General features: G+C 44.9%; 1 protein-coding gene across 1 annotated transcript in view; it reads right to left on the bottom strand.

Moving 5' to 3' along the window:
* Nucleotides 1–22,175, bottom strand: part of LOC104509663 (histone deacetylase 4-like) — a gene marked incomplete at its 3' end in the record, with an annotated part of 55,408 nt that overhangs the window by 9,271 nt on the left and 23,962 nt on the right. Inside the window, exons 5-9 of the mRNA XM_010151684.1 lie at nucleotides 20,644–20,775; nucleotides 17,634–17,746; nucleotides 12,773–12,889; nucleotides 12,482–12,680; nucleotides 8,919–9,148 (exon numbers count right to left, since the gene is read on the bottom strand). Of these exons, the coding sequence (XP_010149986.1) occupies nucleotides 8,919–9,148; nucleotides 12,482–12,680; nucleotides 12,773–12,889; nucleotides 17,634–17,746; nucleotides 20,644–20,775 (791 nt within the window). The remainder of the gene's footprint in view (nucleotides 1–8,918; nucleotides 9,149–12,481; nucleotides 12,681–12,772; nucleotides 12,890–17,633; nucleotides 17,747–20,643; nucleotides 20,776–22,175) is intronic.

The raw sequence follows: 22,175 nt of genomic DNA, 5'->3' as shown, positions 1-22,175 counted from the left end.
AATAAGAGCCTCTTGCGCCTACACGCTTACAGATGATACTCCATTCACAAACCCACAGAGAAGCATAACAACCGTCAAGGTATTCAGCAATTAGATTCTGAAAAAAACAAGAGACTCACAAACCCTCTAAGAGGTTTTGTCCAGCTGCTTCCTGAATCACCCTCGAATTTTATCTGTAAAGTGACAGGCCATCTTAGAAAGATTTCTACGAAACTAGCACTCCTTAGGAGGAAAATTGAGGACACTCAACTTGGAGCATCTGTCCAGAAGCAAGCTGCAAGAGCAGCGTCACTCTACCCTGACCCTCCTAAGCAGAGCTAGTGCACTTCTCCGAAAGTGGCTGCTAAAAAACAAAGGCAACAATATAATTTTCACTATAATTCACACAGGCTCAGACTTTTTGAAAGTTCATTGGCTAGATAAAATTCACAGTTTTCCATCTCAGACTGCTTATGACTTTTATTTGGAACAAAAAAAAAACCAACCCAGAAGTGAACTGTTTTTAAATCCAGCACAGGTAAATAAATCAATTTCCTTTCTTTAAAAGAGCTCAGGCTGTACCCATTTCATAGGCTTATAAAGAAACTGCTGAACTTTGAAAGTTGTCAGGGCAGAGCTTTAATAAGGATTAGGTCACTGCTATGAAAAGCAATATTGATTTTAAATCTAATAAAGCTGAATCAAAACACAGTTATTAAACACATGCAGAAGGAGTGGCTACTTGTAAGTAACTTGCTCTTTGAAGAACAGTGGCTCGAACCTGAAACTAAGCTTTTTTTTCCCCTGAATGTAGGAAGAGAGGATCTGCTGGGTAACTTAAGCAAACCTATACAAAGCAGATTTAGGCAGACAAAGGCAATATAAAGGATTAATTGCCTGCAAGTATCACAGCAGGGAGAGCAAGAGGTTGCTCATAACTACAGTAGAGTATCTCAAACAACTGGGGCTCAAAGCTTTTAAAAATGCACCATTGCAAGGACCAGGACACAGGGTCACAGCTTTCCAGCAATTTGTGGAGTACTGCATTTTGGATGTCTCAACTTTTGAGACGAGCAGGACACGCAGAAGGGCGTTATCTTGCCTAGAAGCTTAAGGCAAGACCCTATAGGGTTCAGAGGGCCCCCAGTGTTCAGTTTTGGGCCCCTCACTCCAGGGAAAACACTGTGGTGCTGGAGCGTGTCCACAGAAGGGAATGGCGCTAGGGAAGGGTCTGGAGCACAAGTCCTGTGAGAAGCAGTTGAGGGAGCTGGGGGTGTTCAGCCTAGAGAAGAGGAGGCTCAGGGACGCCTTATTACTCTCCACAACTCCCTGAAAGGAGGGTGCGGAAAAATGGGGGTTGGTCTCTTCTCCCCAGTAACAAGTGATGGGACAAGAGGAAACGGCCTCAAGTTGCACCAGAGAAGGTTTAGATTGAATATTGGGGAAAATTTCTTCACCAAAAGGGCTGTCAGGCATTGGAAGGGGCTGCCCAGGGAGGTGGTGGAGTCACCATCCCTGAAGGGATTTAAGAGACATGTGGATGTGGTGCTCAGGGACATGGTTTAGTGGTGGGCTTGGCAGTGCTGGGTTAACGGGAGGACTTGATGATCTTAAAGGTCTTTTCCAACCTAAACGATGCTATGATTCTAAAAGCCAGTATGCCATGTTATAAATAGGTGGCGTACAAGAGCTGGAAGCAGGACAATTGAGCCAAGACAAGCAGAGTTGCTGTCTGATCTTGTATGGATGGTATTAAGAAAGCCAAAGCCAACCTGCAGTTGAATCTGGCAAGGGATGTGAAGGGCATCAAGAAAAAAAAAAAGTAGAAGATTAGGGAAATCATGAATGAGGGAAGGGACCTGGTGATAAATTACATGGAAAAGGCCATGGTACTTAATGTCATCTTTTCCAGTAAGCCTGTTCTTTAGGAACCCAGGCTTCTGAGACCAGAGGGAAAGTCTTGAGCAAGGAAGACTTACCCTTGGTGGAGGACCACCAGGTTCAGGGAGCACTTAAAAAAAGCTGGATATACCTTAAGTCCAGGGGGCCTGATGGGTTGCACTCACACGTGGCAGGACAAGAAGCAGTGGGCACAAATTAAAAACCACAAAATTCCTTCTGAACACAAGAAAACCTCTCTTTTTACTGTGAGGTCAGTCAAATACTTGAACAGGTTGCCCAGAAAGGTTGTGGAGGCTCCATACTTGTAGATATTCAAAACCCAATCCCATATGGTCCTGGGCTACCTGCTCTAGCTGACCCTGCTCAAGCAGGGACCTTGCACTAAATGATCTCATGAGGTTCCTGCCAACCTAGAAGATTTAGTGATCAAAACTTCAAGGATTTTTGTGAGGTACCTCCCACTCTCCCTGGTTCATTACTTGTAATACACACTGGCTAACTCAACCATGTTAAGCTAAAAGGTGGTTCTTCCATCAATTTTCTTTCAGCTCTCTTAGGCTTGATGAATGTAATCTGCTTTAAAGATAATTAAATCATCATAAACCATCTTCTGCTACTTTTTTTTTTTTTCCCCTGCTTGGATCGAAGGTCTCAAGCTTTGAACTTAATACCTCTTGAACTTATGAACTACGCCAGGTAATTGCTGGAAAAATAACTTACAATGTCATTGTCAAATCTAATGGAAACGAGAAGCAGCATAATTCCCTAGAAGTTTTAAATTATTCCAACTCCATAAAAATGTACGAATTAAATTAAAAACACATGTGTAAAATGTTACAACAAAGGTGGAAAGATCAAGTGGTCAATGACAAGGACATTTCTAATGTTCAGTTCGCTCTCCTAACATAAACTGAACCTTTCAGTATGTCATTTGGCTTTAGGTGCTGCAACCTAACCTCCTTAAAGGACAATTTTGCAAAGAAAGCGCTGATATGAACATGTTCCTTACAATACACAAGTAAGTGCATCCCAGGAAACTCCCTAAAAATCTTTCTATTTTGCAACTTTACGCACGCATGCTCGTGGAATTTAAGAAAATTTAAGGTAATTGAAGTGCAAGGGAATGAATATAAAGTTAACATTGAAAATGCTTAAAAATATATCTGAAACAGTATCCACCATACATAACTTTTTCCCTTAATAAGCTCTCTAGCATTCTTTGCAATGAGGTTACTCCTCTATTTCCAAACACAGGAGCCTCCGGCTATCACGTACTGCCACCATAAAACACTGTTGAAGGCATTGCCCCTCTAGCCCTGGACAGCTAATGAGGCCGGTACAGAGGAAACTATACATCTCTAGTCACAGACGTTTTTAAACAACTCCATACAACTGGTGAGACTTCTTATCTTTCTCATTGAAATACATAGAGCAGAAAGAAAAAAAGTCATAGCAGCGTCAGGTCACAACACAAGGAAAACCACAGAATTTATCATTTTTCTGTGGAATGATTCATAAGGAAAAAAAGGCAGCATTTCTTTGCTAGTGACATTTCAGATCAGCTGGCATGTCTACTAGACACGATGTGACCAATTCTTCCCAGTACCTTCTCGGCAGTAGTAAGTTCTTAGGACACCGAGAACTTCGAAGATACTACTGAACAGGCTAGACACGCCTGTTTATTCATCACACACAGAAAAACCAGCGAATCATTTGGGTTGGAAAAGACCTTTAAGATAATGAAGTCCAACCGTTAACCCAGAACTGCCAGCAGAGTCCTGCTCCCCCTTGAACAGTGTTGGCGGGGGTGTGGGGGACACAGGAGTTGGTGGGGTGGCACAGAGTGGCCACCCGTTTCACCTGGATGGGGAAAAGGAGGGGGAGTGAGAAGAAAACACCCTGGCACCAGCAGAAGCTGTTTTCTTCCTCCCCCTCGCCCTGAAACAATTGGAGTTACAGGCTTCATTCTATCAGGGACACGTCTACGTACCGCCAGAGTGGCAGCAACCGGCACGCCACAGGGCAAGGGCTCCTGGCAAAACCACGTCACAGCAGTTACGCGGTAATAGAACCATGGAACGGTTTGGGTTGGAAGGGACCTTACAGACCACCTAGTTCCAACCCCCCTGCCATGGGCAGGGACACCCTCCACTAGACCAGGTTGCTCCAAGCCTCATCCAGCCTGGCCTTGAACACTTCCAGGGATGGGGCATCCACACCTCCAGGTGTGAGCATGCACATGAGTGCCAAGCGTCTCGGGTCCCGCGGAAGGGCATTGCATACCCAACCGACCGACATACCCTGCTGGAACACTGAAGGAGGTTTTCCAGAGATCTTTTTCAGTACTTGATATATCCAAAGTCCGGGTGCTTCAAAAACAGGTGTCCCTTAAACTGTTCGAAAGGCAAGAGCCCTACCTGCATGCTGTGCCACACAGCCTAATCCACTGTATTTTTCCAATATTACAGATTAAACATTACATATGAAAAGCTACTCCAGGAGTCACGTGAGGCTAAACAGTTGATGCATTCCAAAAAATGAAAAACAAACAAACAAAAAAAAAAATCAGGGAAATTGCAAGGTTCAATTTTAGATGTTAATAAAAATGTATCCACCCTGACACTGCTGCACCAGAGATGTTAAGGCAGTGTAGGCTGGCCTATAAACACTGCCATATATATGCCCCAGAAGGAGAATGGGGTTTACTCAGAACCACCATAATTTGACCACAAAAGCTTGGTGTTAACCCATTTAACAGTACAACTCAGCCCTAAAAGGGAGACTTCATCTGTTCTAGTAAGGCTTTGCGAATTCTGCATCCAGAGGACTAAAGCCAAAACACTCATCTTCACGACAAGAAGGTAAAAAGTGGAGTTTTCCAGCATCGGGTTAACAGGAATTATTTTCCTTTAGAAAGGGAATTGCTGCTTCAAGACCTATCGCGCTGAAAAGCTAACACTTGCAACTCAAAATAACCGAAGCCTGCTCAGGGAACAACGTCCTACTTTACCTGGTTTGCTGTCACGACAAAAACACCCTCCCAAAATGCCGACCTCCAAACGCCACAGAGATCCACCAGCGCATCACGGCTTCTCTCTCTCCTACACCTAAGGCTAAAACGTGCATCGTAAGAGACTGAAGTCTGCAGAGAAATTCAATTGCTGAAGACGAAATGATGACGGGCTCGCTGGGACGTGCATCGTAAGAGACTGAGGTCTGCAGAGAAATTCAATTGCTGAAGATGAAATGACAACAGGATCGCTGGGTGTATTTACCATATGGCAAAGCCACAAGCCCCCTTGCCCAGCAAAGCTCCTCCGACCACGAGGAAAAACAATCCCGAGGTTTGAACACTAAACACGCAGGAAGGTGGGAAACACGTGCGCACGCTGCCTGTGTAATGTGAGGTCACCGCTCCTGTGCATTAACGTATAGCTTTTGTTTTCGGGACTGTTTCCTATCTACTCTGGTAAGGCACGTGCCTCATTCCGGTCAAAGGCCGCACGTAACAATGCGATGCGGCTATCTCACCCAGAATCTTACTTAATATTTCAAACCCTGGTTCTGAGGAACGAGCTCTTGATTTCTACATAGAGTTTTACAGCGTGACCATCGCTGGAGCACACGCGCGCTCCCAAACACGAGCACATCTGTGTTGATGATGACCCGGTGGCAGGCAGGGAGCGGAGCTGCTCCATGCCATCCAACATGCAGCCGAGGCAGAGATTATGGTCAAACCATGCGCTGGGTGGGGGTTCTGATACGATACGGTTGATTTTAAGATGACACGTTTTAGATGTGTGACCGCACCCCGGCAGCTACCGGCCCCGTTTCCCTGTCCTGCGAAAGGAGTGGAGAAGATGAGCGTGCCACCGCAAGATGGATCTGCTCGGCAGGACACAGCTCTGTGGCAGAGAGGGAAAGCCAATTCCCAGTCGAAATTGGGAGAGTCAAGCTGCCTTGGCCCTAAGGCTCCTTCTTTCCCCTCTTCCACTCATTATGAGTCCTCCAATTTTGGCAACGAAGGGGGAAGCGCACCACCGGAGAGCAGCCTTGCTTTTGCCCTTCTCTGTACTAACTTCAGAGTCCTGTGAAAGAGATACCACTTGATCATCAAAAACTGGATCAGAAAGATGAGAAAAAAGAAAAAGTGAGCGAGACTTGCATGGGAAACTTAACTACTCCCATGTCCTTGCTCGAGTGCTCAGCTTGGCGACTTCAAAACTGCTCTTTTCATTCATGCACGCCTCTAGCCCCCATTTCTGAGGGGGGTTGCGTGGGTTTTTTTTTTTAGATGTGGGTTTTTCCCCTCCTTGAAAGCCAATACAAATGTCACCACCAGTGACAACAAGAACACCGGATGAGCAGGGCTGGGACCCTCATTTTCCATACAGGGCCTTGCACTGAGCCAAGGGAGTCACCCTCAGCAAGCCAGCTCCTGAACGGCACCAACCACGTGCTTTGCTATGCTCAAGAGATCCCCAATTTGCTGCTGACAGCGGTAGACTTCAGAGCCCACGCTGGAAGGGATCACACCTCCGGGACCACAGGTCCCCTCCCATCACCCCAAGGAGACCTGTCCCTCCCTTGGACCCCTCCCACCCAACCCACCCCTCTCCTTCCCTACCCAACCACCCACCCTTGGCCTCGTGTGTCCAATTCCAAGGCACAGCTCCAAAGCCTTGGGCACCAAGGCTTCACAGCCCAATTCCCTACATGATTATTCTTTAATCAGGAGCAAAACACCGTATTTTTCCTTAGCTGCCTTCTTGGAAGCCGCAAGACTTGCTTTGGCTGCAGCCTTCTCAGAAATTTCATCTGGTGTAGACACCTAACAGGGAAAGTTTAAGGCCAAAATCTTAAAGTTTGGAAAAATCACGAGCAATTGTAAACAGTCTCATATTATTTACAGGAAATCCTGTAAATAATCCTGTAAACCTTAAGAGACAGTGCTGACAGTTCTGCTAATAATTAAAAGGCAGCAATCTATTACATTATTTTTAGTTGTGTCCTTACTCTCCTACACACAAGGGTCTTAAAATATCCGCGCATCTGGGAAAAGTCTTTTTCCATGTCAGCACTTGGATGCTATCCCACGGGATAAATTTGCCACACGCATACAGCGCTAGCACCAAACCCATTTTAACTCATTACTTATATAAATCAAATGCAGGGCAATCATCCCTGCGCAATCAGTGAAATTACACTCCCCCCCGTGCCCCCCTTGGCCTGCCTCTGCTATGGATGCGACGGCTCACGGCTCTAACAAAGCTGAAATTCAGAGTGCTGCGGGAGGACTCGCCCGGCCCCGGTCGCACACACTCTTCCAAGCTCCTGGGAGGTCCAAGCGAAAGTCTGAATGAGTTCAGCGGGTACGTCACGGCGAAGTCTTTGGACACTTACAAGCGCTGGCAACGGAAAAGCCTTAAAAACCTCAAACAAACAAACCACCGAGCTGACATTTATTTCCCAACAAAGAAACCCTACCTAGCACCCTGCGTCCGAAGGTCCTGTTCACGAAGCGTGTCGGGAGGGAGGGGGAAGGATTTCTATGGCGGCAGCAGCTCCCCACCACCCCGGTGTGCGGGGCTGAACGAGGTCCAGGGCTGGCACCCGCGGCGCGCGGTGGCAGCTCTCCAGAAGTACATGATTGACGTCAGTAACTTGTGTAATCATCCTGCCTTAGCTCGAGTCTATAAACAAAGTTTTGGGGGGTTGTGTGGTGGCTTTTTTTTTTCCTTTTCTGTGTTTTTTAATCCAGCTCTCAGTAGCTGTATTTTCTCACAGGGCTGGAACAGTGAAAACAGTTGGAGAAACCTCCACCATAAATTAAAACTGCAGTAATCTGAAAGGTCCGCCTGCCTCAAACCTGTCCTCCCGAGCCCAAAACAGACTACTGGATTAGCTTCTTCCTTAAAGAAAGCCACCACCGGAACTCCTTGAGAAAAGACTTTAGAAAGTCTCAAAACAGCACAAATCACAGTCAGAAACAGTGTTTTTACACTGCAAGTCTGGCAACAGGCTGTGCCTTCCGAAGCCCTCGGAGAAAACCTCAGCCAGGGTACAACGTCACAGCACCATCCATACCACTTGTGACCAGACCGCTTGAGTTTCACCTTCCCAGAGGCTGAAACATAAGGATCGATCTTGTCTTTTTTAATGCATGCTCAGTGTAATCAACTCAAAGCACCTTCGCTGCAACACTGGGATGCCCAGACAGATGGTTTTGGCTACAGAGCACCTGCAAAACCTGCACACTGATGAATGGTGCTCTGAGATGTTCACCTCATGTTCTTCAAGTGATTTACAGAAAGCGAGATAACAAACACAGCACTTGCCTTCTTCAAAGCAGTTTTTGATTCACATCTAATTGATCTTCAAAACAACCTCTGCAGGATGCACAGCAATACTGTCCTCATTTTCAGGAGAAGAAATGGATGGGACACTGTAATGCTTTACACAGGGCTGCAGTTAAGAGAATCTGGACTGGTGATGAGAACAGCTTTTCTCTTTCCAAAGGTAATTCCAGTGAAAAATGTTTCAGTAGATCTGAATACCTTCACTTGCAATTAATTTCTCCTGCTATCATGTCTGAAATCCCTCACTTTTTACTGTTTTCTCAAATCCGTATTTACTGCTCCTTCTCCCTTGCAAATGCAATAAATACACAGTGGGTATTCTCCCCATATTCCTTGACAGCATTTTATGTTTGCTGCCACAAAACTGACATAAGATCCTAACGTGGATGAACGGCCGCAACGACAACTTGAAAAAAAAATACTACTGGAAAGCCAGGAGTTCGAACCATTCTGCCTTTCCGCCATCAGCAACACAGGCACTATCCTTGCCTTGGTGACAGACATCCACATCCTCGTTGATGTATTTCTCCAAATCATGAAAAAGAGGTGCAAGGACGAAGGCCAGCTGGTTAGGGGGGACGAGACCGCATACACTACCGCGCAAGAAACTCTGAAATAGCGGCGCCTACGGTTGGTGCTGATGCTGTGCGAGGAAGACTGTAAAAGCATCATGCCTACCTTGTTGATGTGCAGTTGCTGTTGCTGGAATTGCTGTTTGTGTTTCTCCAAGAACTGCTGGTGCTGCTGCTGGATCACTAACTGCTGGAGGGCCTGGGCGTTCTGAGGAAGGGGAGCAGACTGCGTGCGCCCCAGCGGGCGATGCTGCCGGAGCTTGTGTATTGAAGGGGAGACCCGTTCTCCGCCAACCAGAGACTGTGCATGGAGGGGCAGTCCTGAAAGATACCAGTCTGAAGATAATATGGAGGAAAAAACAGCAGAGAAGAAAAAAAAGGAAGAAAAAAGGAAGGGAGAAAACGGCTGTTGAGTAACACTGTTGGTGACAATGATATATAACGTTAAAACCAGCCACCTTGCCACTTACAGCTGAAGCATCCTTAAAAGAGAACAGATAACAATTAATTGTCACTGCATGGAGAAACGCTTTCTTTTGAATCCTTTGCTTGTTTACTCAGAGACTCTAGGAAAACGTTTGGTTTCTTAAAACCAGCAATACCTTACAGACCCTTCTGTCGCTCGGTGGGTGACATGAATTAACCCCGCAGTGGTAGTCTGGAAAAGTCTTACAGCTTGCCTGCTATAGGGAGCAATCCCAGGTTCATTGCTAGGGAAGCACCAACCCAAGCTGCCAGCCCACAGCATCCAGCAATTATACCTTACGGGGGGCTCAGTGCATATGCTGAAGGATGACCGATGCTGATGCAGCTGCTTCCTTCTCCAGATCGCCTAGGGAAGCACGTCTGCCCTCGGCTGTGCTACATCCCACCCTGCAGAAATGACTAGGGGTGAAAACTTTATCATGTGAGAAACCCCTGACCAGGTTAGCGTTGGAAAAAGTCAGTCCCTTGAAGCATTTTAGGAATATAGGAGCCATCAGGCTTTGTTATTTCTGTAGAAAGTAAGCACATTAGAGGCCGAGATGACACATAGCTAGAATTGTTTCCCTTGCTGTCCTGTGTACACATGCTAGTAACTTAATGAAAATGTAAGGTTATTTTGGGATAACTTGCATTACTCACATGCCCTCGGCAATTTGGGTGTCTCTGACGGCTACAACGTGCAACACCTATCTATCTGAGCTCCAGTAAGGGCATGTCTTTAGGAAGTGCTGTGTCTTTTCAGCTGTTCTTGAGGTAAGCCAGCTCTTGCTCTGCTCCCTGAAAAGGTACCTTCACATACTTCTTAGAAAGCTGGGCCTTGAAGACACACCCAACACAAAGCCCAGCCCATGAGTGGAGGAACTGAGGATAAGCCTTCACTTTTGCTTCTCACACCTTGGGATAAGGAAGACATCACTGGTGTGAACTGCTGTCTCCCTAACGTGTATAAGGCTGCGCACACTTTAGGAAAAAACTACTCTTTTGCTTTATCTCATTATATAAAGCAAAGTCAAGACTGCACAAGTGGTCAGTAATGCTCAGAAATACTGCCCAGTTCAGGGGTCAGGGAAGTTATCAGTCAGCATCTTCTCTTTCTTCAGTCTGTGGTTGAGGAGAGAGAAAAGCTGCCAGATGAATACAGCAGGCTATAAACACCTTGATGTTTCTGTCCCAAACATGACCTCTTTATCCCACTGATTCACAGAACTGCCCTGCATGGAAGAATCTAACTCATTTAAAAGCCTCTCTTCCTGGGGAAAGATTTTCTGAGCTTCTCCCATCCTTTCCTTTCCTAAAAAGAATCATGTATAAGTGTACCTTATTTTCTAAGCACATGTGTGTATTACATGTAGACATAGGTCCATTGATGGAACAATGTGGTCCATCTCCCTTATAGAATAATTCATCCCAAAAATTCAGATTAGACAGCAGAGGAAGGGATCCTGTGCACTTTGCATAGGACAACTTGGAAGACTACCTTCCTCCAAGTGAATGACCAAGGTCTCCGTGTGAAAGCTTTCCAGGGAGACACCTTGTCCCTACTCCAAACATACATGTCAACGTGAAGGACATTATCCAGAGCAATCTGTCACCAGAGGATCGTCAGAGCTAAGGAATTCTGCTCTGGTTTCCCCAAACACCCTCGTCTACCTTCCAGCACAGACAGAGCATGTCATCGTGCTAGATCATTCTGCAGCTGTCAGGAGACTATCTCCAGAGCTGGAGGCTATCAGCAGAATACTAATAAACTCCACTCTGCTTCCAAGGAAGTCTGAAGTAGTAACTGTAGTTTGGCAGCCAGTCCACTTAGGGCTTTTGAGACCATGTGTTAGCTTGCTCTCTTTCAGCTGCTGCATCTGGAACGTGTGTTTCTTCTTGTTGCTCTGTTGTAGAGTGAATATTTCTCCTAAGTGTTGGTTTATAACACGTTGTACTCGCTCTGAAAACACCGCACGTAGCAGGTGGACTAGAAGGAATACACTTGGAAGCAAACACGTCACACTGTAAACTGAGGGAAGCTTTCAGAGAGGTCAAATGGGAAAAAGAGCATCATTTCTTCCCACCTGTGATTTAAAGCAAACGTCAGCATGGCCAGGGAAAAAGTTTTGGTGGTAACAGGGGTAATCTTCCCCAACGGCTCGACACCAACAGACCTTGGGCAGAGGGCGACTGGTGAAGAGCCATGGGTAACCTGATTGTGCCACAGCAGCCACGGCAGAAGGGGATAACACAAAATTATGCAAAGCTTCAGGGAATCTGCACACACCACTCTGACTGCTCGAGAGTGCTGGCTAAATACCACACTTCTGTGCTTCAGCTTCCCCGTATGTACGTGCTTCTAAGCTTATTGCAATCCCACGTGTGTTCCTGGGGTGTGAACGTCAAACCAGACACAAGCCCAACGCGAGCCGGGCAGTAGTGCTTCAGTGATCGACATCCCTCCAGAGCTTCCATGAGAAATGGAATGAAAGCAATAAGAACCAACACGTCTGTAACTCACGCAGAACATCCTTCATCCCAACATCACACTCTGTAAAACAGCAACGCATCCCACTGGGGATTATTGCTTTGAATCGACCCTATTTATAGAAATACGCCTTCCCACAGGTACTTAGTTCTGAAAATATGACACAGGGAGTGATTCGAAGCAATTAGCATACTGAAAGTGTAACATATACAAACAAATACAATCTGTTTGAACGCAGTTGATTTTGCCATGTTTTTGCCATTAATAATAATGATGAAAAGCAAGTATTTTAATCTGAGATTTTGTAAATTCATGCCTTTCCTCCATGATGAACAGGAAGGGTAATCATAAGACGCAATGTTTATGTCCCCACCTTAATCTTAAGCAGTTAGAACTCTAACTATATGGTTTTAAATTGTGACCTCCAAGCTTATGCTTTACTTCTGGAAATAAATACCATTTATTGTCATTTAACCCAAATGACAAGGCAGCTTCCCCTTACGTCTGGATGAAGAGGGCAACCTCTGATTTTGCAAACGCCGTCACTACCCGAAGTATCAACAAGCACAACCTAAAGGTTCTATGTTATACCTACAGAACGTACAGATGATGCGCTCTCTCTGGTACAAGAGAACAGACCTCACAATAACCCAACAGACTCCGCTCTCCCTCGTTCCCCAGCTGGGACTGTTTTGCACATCAGCCCCGGAACTCACCTGTGACTAAGGGTGTTTGTGCAGCTGGCTGTTCCAGTAAGACCATGTGTTGCAGAAGAGGGTTATGTGCAGTTCCCCCATCTCTTTCCAACGTTGTAGTGCTCAAGTAGGGCGTGAGGTGGGTGCCAGGAAATAAAGAGATCCGCTGCTGTAAGGTTGGGATAGTGAGTCTCTCCGCATCCTGCTGTGCTGATCCTCCCTGTGAAGGCACAGTTGATGGCACGGCGCGGTAAGGGATAAATCAGCGCAAGCAACGTTTCAAAGGCTGCATCCCCTCCCCTCCCAACTTACACTGGAAGGGCCAGTTGCAGGCAGTCCTAGCGTGATGTTGGGCAAAGAAGGAGACGTGTAGAGTGGAAGTTGTGTTACTGAGCCTTCACGATTCACAAGTCTGTGAGCCAGGCTGGTCTGGAAACAAAAATCAAGAACATTGTCCCGGTGAGAGAGCATCCACAGACGGGATCAAGGGCACGGTACACTTGCTGTGAGGCCACATCAGAAACACACAGAGCTGACACTGGAAACACTGGACAGGGGAGCTAAACTGAGCTTTAGATCCAGCCTAAATAGGCCCAGACTCGGTGCGCGCCCTGAACGCCGCTGCCGTGGCCAGCGCAGGGGTAACGAGAGCAGGATAACCCACACAGGGATGATCTCGCTCTGCAACCGCCACCAACACCGCCGCCCTACAGAGAGACATTTTGCAGCTTATTTGATTTTTCCTGGAGTCTAAAGATCACCCCTGCATCCTCACCAGTACTCTGCTTCTGCGCAGTCTTCCGGCAGTGCCACTGCAAAAAGCTTTTGCAAAGAAGGTTTAACAGTTTACTTGTCCTTCTCGAGTATTTGCCCTTTAAAAGCTAAAACAGATTACCTTAAAAAAAAAACCCCAGAAAGGCATTTCAACGGCTGTTGTTCTCTTTAGGAAATCACAGACAATTTATGCTATTTACTAGGGTGCTTTAGCTTAACTCAGACTTCAAAATTTCATCAAAAAGCCTTGAGGTTGCATTTATGTAGCTATTTCCTGATTTCGAGGGTGAAATGCAAGATTTTCTGTATTATCTTATGGCCATTTAAAGCAGGAACACTTAAGTCAAAATACCTTTAATTTGAAAACAAGACCCATTTGAAACATGCGCTAGAAAACACATTATAAAAATTACATTATTCTAAACTGCCCGATTTTCCTGTTAGGAAACAAGTGTTCTGATCACCCTGAATTCTCAGTAGGTGACTTTCCAACTTAAATAAAACAGAGTTTAGATTTCAAAAAGACTTTCTATAGAACCTCTCTTGTTTAACTCAGGTGCTATTATGAAAAAAGGGATTATGATTAACAATATTTATCTTACGGAACAATCTGTATCAATGTAACAGAGACCTGAAGAATGGCTTTATACTTTTGAGACCTAAATTCATAATCCTGTAAGTCAATGAGACTTTGCAAGTTATTTCCTTGGTTGTAGGGCTAAGACAGTTTGGGATAATATAAACCTATTTTTATCCCTCAAAGATGCTAAGGTGAAACTTAAAAAAACCCTGCAGCAAACTTTTAGGGGAAAAAACACATCCAAACACGTAAAAACTAACACTGTAGAACAAATGTTTTCTATAAAACAATCTTCAAGAGCAATCCTGCCTCCTTGATCGATGGAAGTTTAACAGGACTGCTTTAACAGGACACCCCAGCTCTGCACTTGAGGTTAGTACTGCCCACGCAAGGAGAGGAGGAGTAAAGATTTATCACGTCCATCCTTGTCGCCGTTATCAGACACTGGGCTGCCTTTTCAAACAGACTCTTTGATGGGCACTAACTTGCCAGTCATTCTGCCAGCATCCAGCTTTGTCTAAATTCCTGACGTTCAAAGCCACCACGTAGTTTTCACAAGACCTTGTGCAAAATTTCACCCGCAAAGTGAATTTTTTTCTTATTTCCTTTTGCCTTCTTGTGCTTTCATTAACATCATTCAAGCTTACCGAAAAGATACCACAGATCAGTCCTCCCGTTAGGAACAGTAAATCTGTTTTTAAGATCTGAGTTGGCGATTTGCTGCCCCAAAGGAGGAAATTTGCAGGGAGCATTTTGCTGCTGAGCAGTACCTGGTAAGGGCACGTGACTGTGCATACCCACACACCTTTTCTCCCAAGTAATCCCGAGCGCTACTGGCAATTTTGCTTTAACTTAAGTTACATAACGTTAGCATGCCACATCAAGGATACAGTAGTTATTGCCAGGGAGTAATGACATATTTTACTGATATCATAAACGAAACAAAACTGCATCCATTTTCTCCTTGAACGCTCAAGACTCTGTAGTTGTGCCTCAAACTATCTCCTGGGGATTCGTTTTAAAAACAGCGAGGAGAAAAATGCGGCAGCTTGACGCTATCAGCAGATGATATTTAGCAGCATTATCATCCCCTTAAATATACAGATCCCATCTATGGGTTGTACACAAACATTTTTTGAATTGCACAGAACAATTTCTGCATGTACTATTTTCATCTGTAGTCAAGTACTTTTTATAGTCTTATGTTAACTGCAATGGCAAAGAATACCATGTACCTTTCAGAGATGGAAAAACCTTTAGATTTAAACCCAGTATTTAAAAATAGATATTGTCTATTTTAAAAGGAGGCAGAGAACTGTAGTATTTCCACAATGAAGGCAAGCACTGAAACTGAAATAATGAACCCAGATACCATCTTTCAACATATCCAAAGTGATTCCAGAGGTGACCCAGCGAACTAAGAAGAGACATATTTCTTATTTAAAATAAAACATGAAATTAAGATCGAAACACTTAAGGTTGTCAACACCATTTTTTCAGAAGCATTTAAATATTTCTAAATATTTAAAAGTGGGAACATGAGGAAGTCTTGTCAATGAATATTAAAGGTATCTCCAACATTTGAGCTCTCAGGTAGTACTGAAGAACAAGGTTTTAAAGAAACCAAAACCCCACCTCATCCGTTTTTTCCCAAATGAAGCTCTACAGGGAAATGGATCTGCTGGCATTCCACAGCATGAAATGCTGGATCAAAGTGCAGTTATTTTTCCCCCAAAACAGATGCGAAGGACTAGGACATCTAGCTAAGCCATTCAAGTACGCCTGAAAAGCCGGGAGGAGAACAGTTTGTGCAGCAGGTTATCGATGTTCGGTTTGCCATCACACAGTGATTTATGTTTCATTCTGTTCTGTGGTGGCAATGATCCAATATACTTCACACAGTACTGGGCAGTTTTAAAACTGGAATGGCACCATCGTTCGCATTTATATTCTTCCTGTTTTCCAAAAACTGTAAGTGGCGACAAAACCCTCTAGATATTATTTTCAGGGAAATAAAAACTAGATTTTCTTCCTGCTTTTTTGCATAGGTTATTTGGAGATGGTGCATCAAATCCTGCTCTTTAAAAAATTCTAGATCAACACATCTCCTTCCTCGCATGCAGCAGCACTGCTGTGAATTAGACGCTGCGGTAGAGTTGCAGAAGAGGCAAAGACAACTCCAGGGAGAGGTTTTGGCAGTACACGGATTTTTTTTCCAAATCATCCACACTGCTCATGCCTCGCTGACAAAACTGCTGCATTACAAGCAGTGATGGAAAGAGTTTTTCTTATAGTCTGCATCCATTTTAATAGGCATCGGTGGTCTAGTCACAGATGATTAGCTCAGACTGTTCAGTTGAAAAATAAAATGGTTAAGGAGATACCACAGCTTCACTTTCACCTGCATGAGCTAACACCAACTCACGGGAAGCTCCCCGCTCTGTTTATATCACAAGAAACTATTGAATCTGCTGTTTTTTCCATCAGCAGTAGCTGGGGATTTGCAGTTTGCTAAGTATAGACAAGATTGACAGCTCCTGGCTCCGCAAAACCGGCAACTCGGCGCTAGCCTTCCCAGGGCTAACGCAAACGTACTTAAGATGTGCCCCCAGCTCAGCTGGTCCTCGGTTCTGCAAACCCAGGTAATAACCCTGTATGTCAGGCACCTTTGCCAGGTCTGCTCCAAACTACTAAATGCATCTCAGAAAACCAGTTCTCTTCACAGCAGCTTCAGCTCCCAGTGGCAAGGGAAGACTCCACCTCATCCCATCTTAATCTTCACAATAATTGTCTAAACCTCATAAGGTCTACAATAGACTAGAGTGGACGTAGAGATGCGCTGGATAACTCGGCAGAGGAGAGGGTGGAGTAGAAGGCCTATTGCCTGTAAGAAATGCTGTCACACTACATTAAAAATAAAAATAAAGCGTACAAAACTAGAAAGCACTAAAGACTTATGTTTATGCTGTAAGAAGTCCTTTCTAACTCTAAATGACAATGTGGGGAGAACAAGCCCAAGTCTGTTTCTACAGCCCTGACATTCAGACAGACACTCATGGGGAGAGCTGGGAAGCTGGATAAAAAGAAAGGCGCCAGTGACATGACACAACCTCACCGGTTTTCTACATGTAAGGCTTATGGTGGGATCCAGTTCACATTGCCACACCCCTGTGTCTGCCTTTAGAAAACGGTGGGTTTCAGTAAGCCTGAACACAGGAGCTTCCGTGTGGAATTAAACTTGGGTTTATTCAGCCCAGTACCCTGAGACTGACATCTGCAGCAGATGCCTCGAGTGATGGTGAAAGCTTATGGGATTATAAACTAGCACAGGGCATGAGGCGCCAAGTTTTCATATCCCTAAGTGGGGAGGAAAAGGTTAAATCTGTTCCCTTTAATCCAGTTCTTGTTTGGCCATATTTAGACCAACCTACTGCACACAACAAATTCACCCTGTACACAACATATGAGAACAGATTCCCCAAATTTTAAAATACGTGCATTTGACCAGGAAACACTCTTCCTTGCTATACCTTGCTAAACCACTTTATTTTTACTCTCTCCTCACAACAGAAAAAACAGCACAAGTTACCACAAGCAGCTTGTGAGCTGGCTTAAACTAGATTTAATAAACAGATAACGCATCCTGTCAGCCCAGATTGAGAGGTAATTCCCAAAGTCTGCTCCAAGTCACGATCTGGGTTGGTTTCGGGGTTTTTTTTAGTGTGGTGCACACCGGTTTGTATGCTCAAATTCCTAAAACTCTGTAAAACTGATTAGAAACCCAAGCATTAAAAATCAGAGTGAGGAAGGACTCTGTACCTCTGCTTGAATACTCGTGACTGATCCTGCAATTCCGTTCTCGGCGCTTATGTTATTGGAGCTGTTGTTTGGAGAGCTGGGACCAGATCCAGGAGCACTGTTGCATGCAGAGTCTAAAAAACACATCCAAAACCAACTTTTAGCGTTACAAACAATCTCTGCGATGGTATTTAGACAGATAACAAGCCCGCAAGTTTTGTTTTGGAGGAAAGCAATCCTCCTCCTCCTCATCTCCCCCTGAAATCTTCCCAGGGCTCCTAAAATACTGACAAAACATTTTCAAATGGTCTGTCCAAGTACCTACTTACCCTATTTATGTCTTCTCCTCATGGGGATTTCTCTTACAGTATATTAATAACGTTAAATATGATTGGAAGATAATAAAAGGCTTGAAGAGGCCAAACTGGAGGATGGCAAATTGACCTCCTTCATTTTTCTAGAAGTGCTTCTCTCACCCTCTTTAGCCCTAACAACATGCTCTCGCCACGTATTGCATCAGACTCCAGGCTGGAACAACCAGGGAACCATCTCAGCATTGACATTTTCCCATGCAGGCTTCTGGTGCATCTGGATTTACTGGAAATACGCTGCCAGCACTGAGTCCTCACGCTGATCATGCATGACAGCCGAGCTCTGCATTTATAAAGCAGCCCCGAAACATCCCAGTGCTGGCGAGTGGGCACATGTGATGTCCCTGCCCTTGTCACCTGGGAAGTGTCTACCCTGCACCAGGTCCTTGGAGAAATACCTTGGGCTGCCCCCTCGCACAACACAACAGCTCCCGTGGCACTGAGCTCCCTAAAACTGCCTCGCAAGGATGGTATTTTACCAGGATGGCAAATTACATTGTTTTAGGAGATTTAAAAGCTGCCTGAGTGAAGTGGGACTGGATGGACAACTGGCCGTGGGCATGGCTGAGCACATTTTACAAAAATCAAGAGAAACTCTACAGGGTCTAAACCAGTAAATCTGTTTCAAATTACTTACTTTTTTTTTGGGGGGGGGGCGGGTAAGTGTTCTCCACTCAGGGAGTAAAACACTTTCTCATTGGAAAGACTCAAGGCTGAGTTAATCCCTTAAAATAATTCTGCTATCACCCGAACTCTCACAAAATCCTCTCAGCTTTGTATATTTTACCAAGACGGTCCTTGTGAACTCACTAAGGAGAACCACAGTGATGACCAGCCTGAAATCAAAGCCTCTCCATTAATGATGCAGAAACAACAACAAACAAAAACAGCACGCAAGGTTGCAACAGCCAGAAAACTTCCCTCAAAAGGACTCTCACCTGGTGTGTGGCACAGCTTCCAGTGTTTCTCCTTTTATTTTGGAAGATAAATAACATTGGGGGTTTTTTTCCCCCTGAACTTTCCTCCTCCCTAAGCAAAGGATTTGCCCAACTCCAGAAGAATATTCCAGCAGCTGCAATGGCTCAGCCTGCAGCGATCTCATAATTGCTCTAGGATGCCCCAGTAGAAATAAAAGCCAATTGTTACCATTTGGGGAACCTTAAAAAAATTGCTTCTTTTGTAGTATTCTTTTGTACATTCTATTTTGCTATTCTGATCCTTGTACCTCCAGCAAAGTAGCAAACAATTTTTAAAAAAAAAAAAAGAAAAGAAGAGGCCTTGTTGCTCTTTGCTGGCTGTGCATTCGAGGAGGCATCTCGCCATCAAGAAAACTCAGCATGGAATAACACCCAGCTCAGCACCTAATACTGACCTTGTCCGTGGAAAGCAATTTCAGAGAGTCTAGGTATTTTGAAAAAATATTCAGATTGCATGGAAAATATGTACTTTTTCTGGGACCACATCATTAACTACAAGACATCAGATCCCGTGCATACTACCCAGACATTGGAAAAGGACCTGACACATTCAAACTGTGACTCCACGAAGATGTGTTCTTCAAGAATGAAACAGAACTTCTATTTAAAGAAGTCCCACTTCAGGAAAAGTTATTTTCCATTCAAAAGTCCCCTCTTAATATAACAACCCAGATATTTTTGCAGCCAGGCTCCACGCTGGCTTCTTGAACCAGGTCCATGGCCACTGAGAAGTGGGAGCTTCCACTGCCATTTCTGAAGGCACTGCTGTGACCCAACAGCCAGCTACTAGGGCTTGATTTATCCTAAAAGCTGACTGACATACAGCAATATATGAGGAGTGAAGTCTGATTCACTCAGACTCAGATCTTACATAGGTCATGCTTAGCCGCTGAAATCATCTCTTCCCTCTGCAAACAGAGCGGCTCTGACACAGAGCACTCGGTAGCTTCGGTAGCTGCCCTGGGGTCTCCCAAATCCACCTGGGTCCCTAAAGAGATCTCACTTGAGTTTGTCTGAATGATGTCAGTGTACCTTAAAGTGAGACGAGTCTGGAAAAGCTGTCGCATAGTGGTACTTACCCAGAGGCATCCCTAGGTGGTGCTAAGAATTAACTTTATGGTAATCTATATGATCTACTTTACTCTGATCCCTCCGGACAAACTTTACTCCTATTATTTTTTTAACAAGAAACTAAGTAGTCAGAAATATCAGCAATATAGGTAAAAAAGTGCCTTACGTGTTTTAAAACTTTGGCACAATTACTTAACAAGGAACTATGGCAGTCTGCCCAAAGCCTAAAACAGGAGTTGTAACGCATTTACTGCTGGAGGACGACAGCCATGAATTACAGCCTCCCCACAGATATCAACAGGATCACCTTTGAGAAATCTTATTTCTCAACAACCTGTTGCTGAAGATCGTAGAAATGCTTGGGAAACAAACAGCACTCTGGTGGCATATCTACATCTGTCCTAAGAACAGCTCATTGAGTTGGCAACGCTGTCTCAACCAACAGGTACCCAACGGACCATCGCTGCTGATGGTCACCTGCACCCCCCCTCAGCTGAACTCTGCCGACTTCATCCGGGTTTCGCCCACACTGGATGCCGGAATTAATTTTGGAAAGGGCCATCTCACTGAACATGCGGCTGCTGGTGCAGCTTTGTTGCTTACCCGACGCACCTGTGACGTCCAACGGGCGTTTCTTAAGAGCAGTAACCACTGGACCATCTTTTCTGCGCAGGAGGGGGCTGCTCCGTCTTTCAGCAACTTTTTGCTTTAGCCTGGATCGTAACTTCAGATTGGGTTCAGACGCTGAGCAGAGATAGAAAAGGCAAACAGTGGTTTGGTTAATGTTATTTCAGTATCTTTTTTACTCAAGGCAAAGGCTGGGGCACAGTTCAGCATTTGCAGAAGCCTAAACAAAATTTGTCATTTGATAGCACATATTTGGAGCAAACACTTCTTAATATAATGAACAGGTCCCAACCCATGTGATACCTCAATTCAGTGGCAATGGAAGTCATTGCCATTTTAATTAAAAAATAATAATTGTCCTGCAGCATCTTCTCTCAGATGAAGACACAGACTTACGATCTGCTGCGAGTGAGCTCAGACTACTACAGAGAGCATCATTCACATCCCCTAGTTTCCCCACCTTTGCCAAACTTGCTTCCAAGCCAGTAATAAACCTAATTTACAGGATCAAAAAATCAATACAGGAATTGGTGAGACAACAGAGATGTTGCTGTTTGGTCAGCGCGGAGCATCACCATGGGGCTGAGACGCTATCTGCGACGTGTTGCTGAAATGGGCTGCTCCACACCCTTGGAGTCATCCCACCCCGGGGTGAGCTGGCTCAGGGAGGCACACCAGGGCAGGGGGAATGAAAATATGAAAATCAAACCCCACAACCAAAACAGGTGAATGTTTTCCTGCTGGTTCATCTCCCTGAAGCAACTCACCTTGGAGTCAGATGAGCCCATGTCAACTGGAGTCAATGTCAACTCAAGGAGAAGGGTACGAAAGTGTGGCCAAGGCCAAAGCCAATGCCAGGGAGGAGAAGGTTTGTTTATTTGGGGAGCATCTTTCTTACATCGTCACAGCCACAAAGTTAAACCATATCTAAAACCACATCAAACGCTTGGAGAACTCAGGGCTGCCAAGGGTAGGTGCACATGCATTTCGTGAGACCACAGTCTGCCTTGCTTTGTATACATCACACCTTTGAGGGACTCTCCTAAAAACTTGTGCTGTACCCAAATCCTGAGACTTAATTGCTCCATAAGTCAAAGTGGAGCTCCTGGGAACCACTAATGCCTCTGGGTTAACAACAGCTGCCAACACGGAACACGTTTGCACGGCACGGCTTATCGAGTTTTCATGAAGGTAATGAAGCCCTAAGTCAAGATCCCTCCTGCAAGATGATTTTCTCTGTAAACTTTCTCATCTCTCGAGTATACATGAAATATCTGCTTTGGTGCTCGAGGGCTCCTGACAGTTATGAGATTTGTGAACTGGCCCAATCTTTTCCCTTCCTCAACCTCTTAACAACTGCACGGCTTAATCCCTTTGAACTGGCAAATCTTGTGCTCTCACCATTAACTACCCGCACACTCAGCTCCCTGCACTCCAGGGCCAATAATCTACATTTCTTTAGAAGAATTAAAACAGGGTTTACAAACCGATTTGAATTAACTAAGTCTGGCTACAGA

The sequence above is a fragment of the Eurypyga helias genome, unplaced genomic scaffold, assembly GCF_000690775.1.
Source record: "Eurypyga helias isolate BGI_N326 unplaced genomic scaffold, ASM69077v1 scaffold65, whole genome shotgun sequence".
Classification (NCBI taxonomy): domain Eukaryota; kingdom Metazoa; phylum Chordata; class Aves; order Eurypygiformes; family Eurypygidae; genus Eurypyga; species Eurypyga helias.
This window is presented reverse-complemented; position numbering and strand designations above follow the sequence as displayed.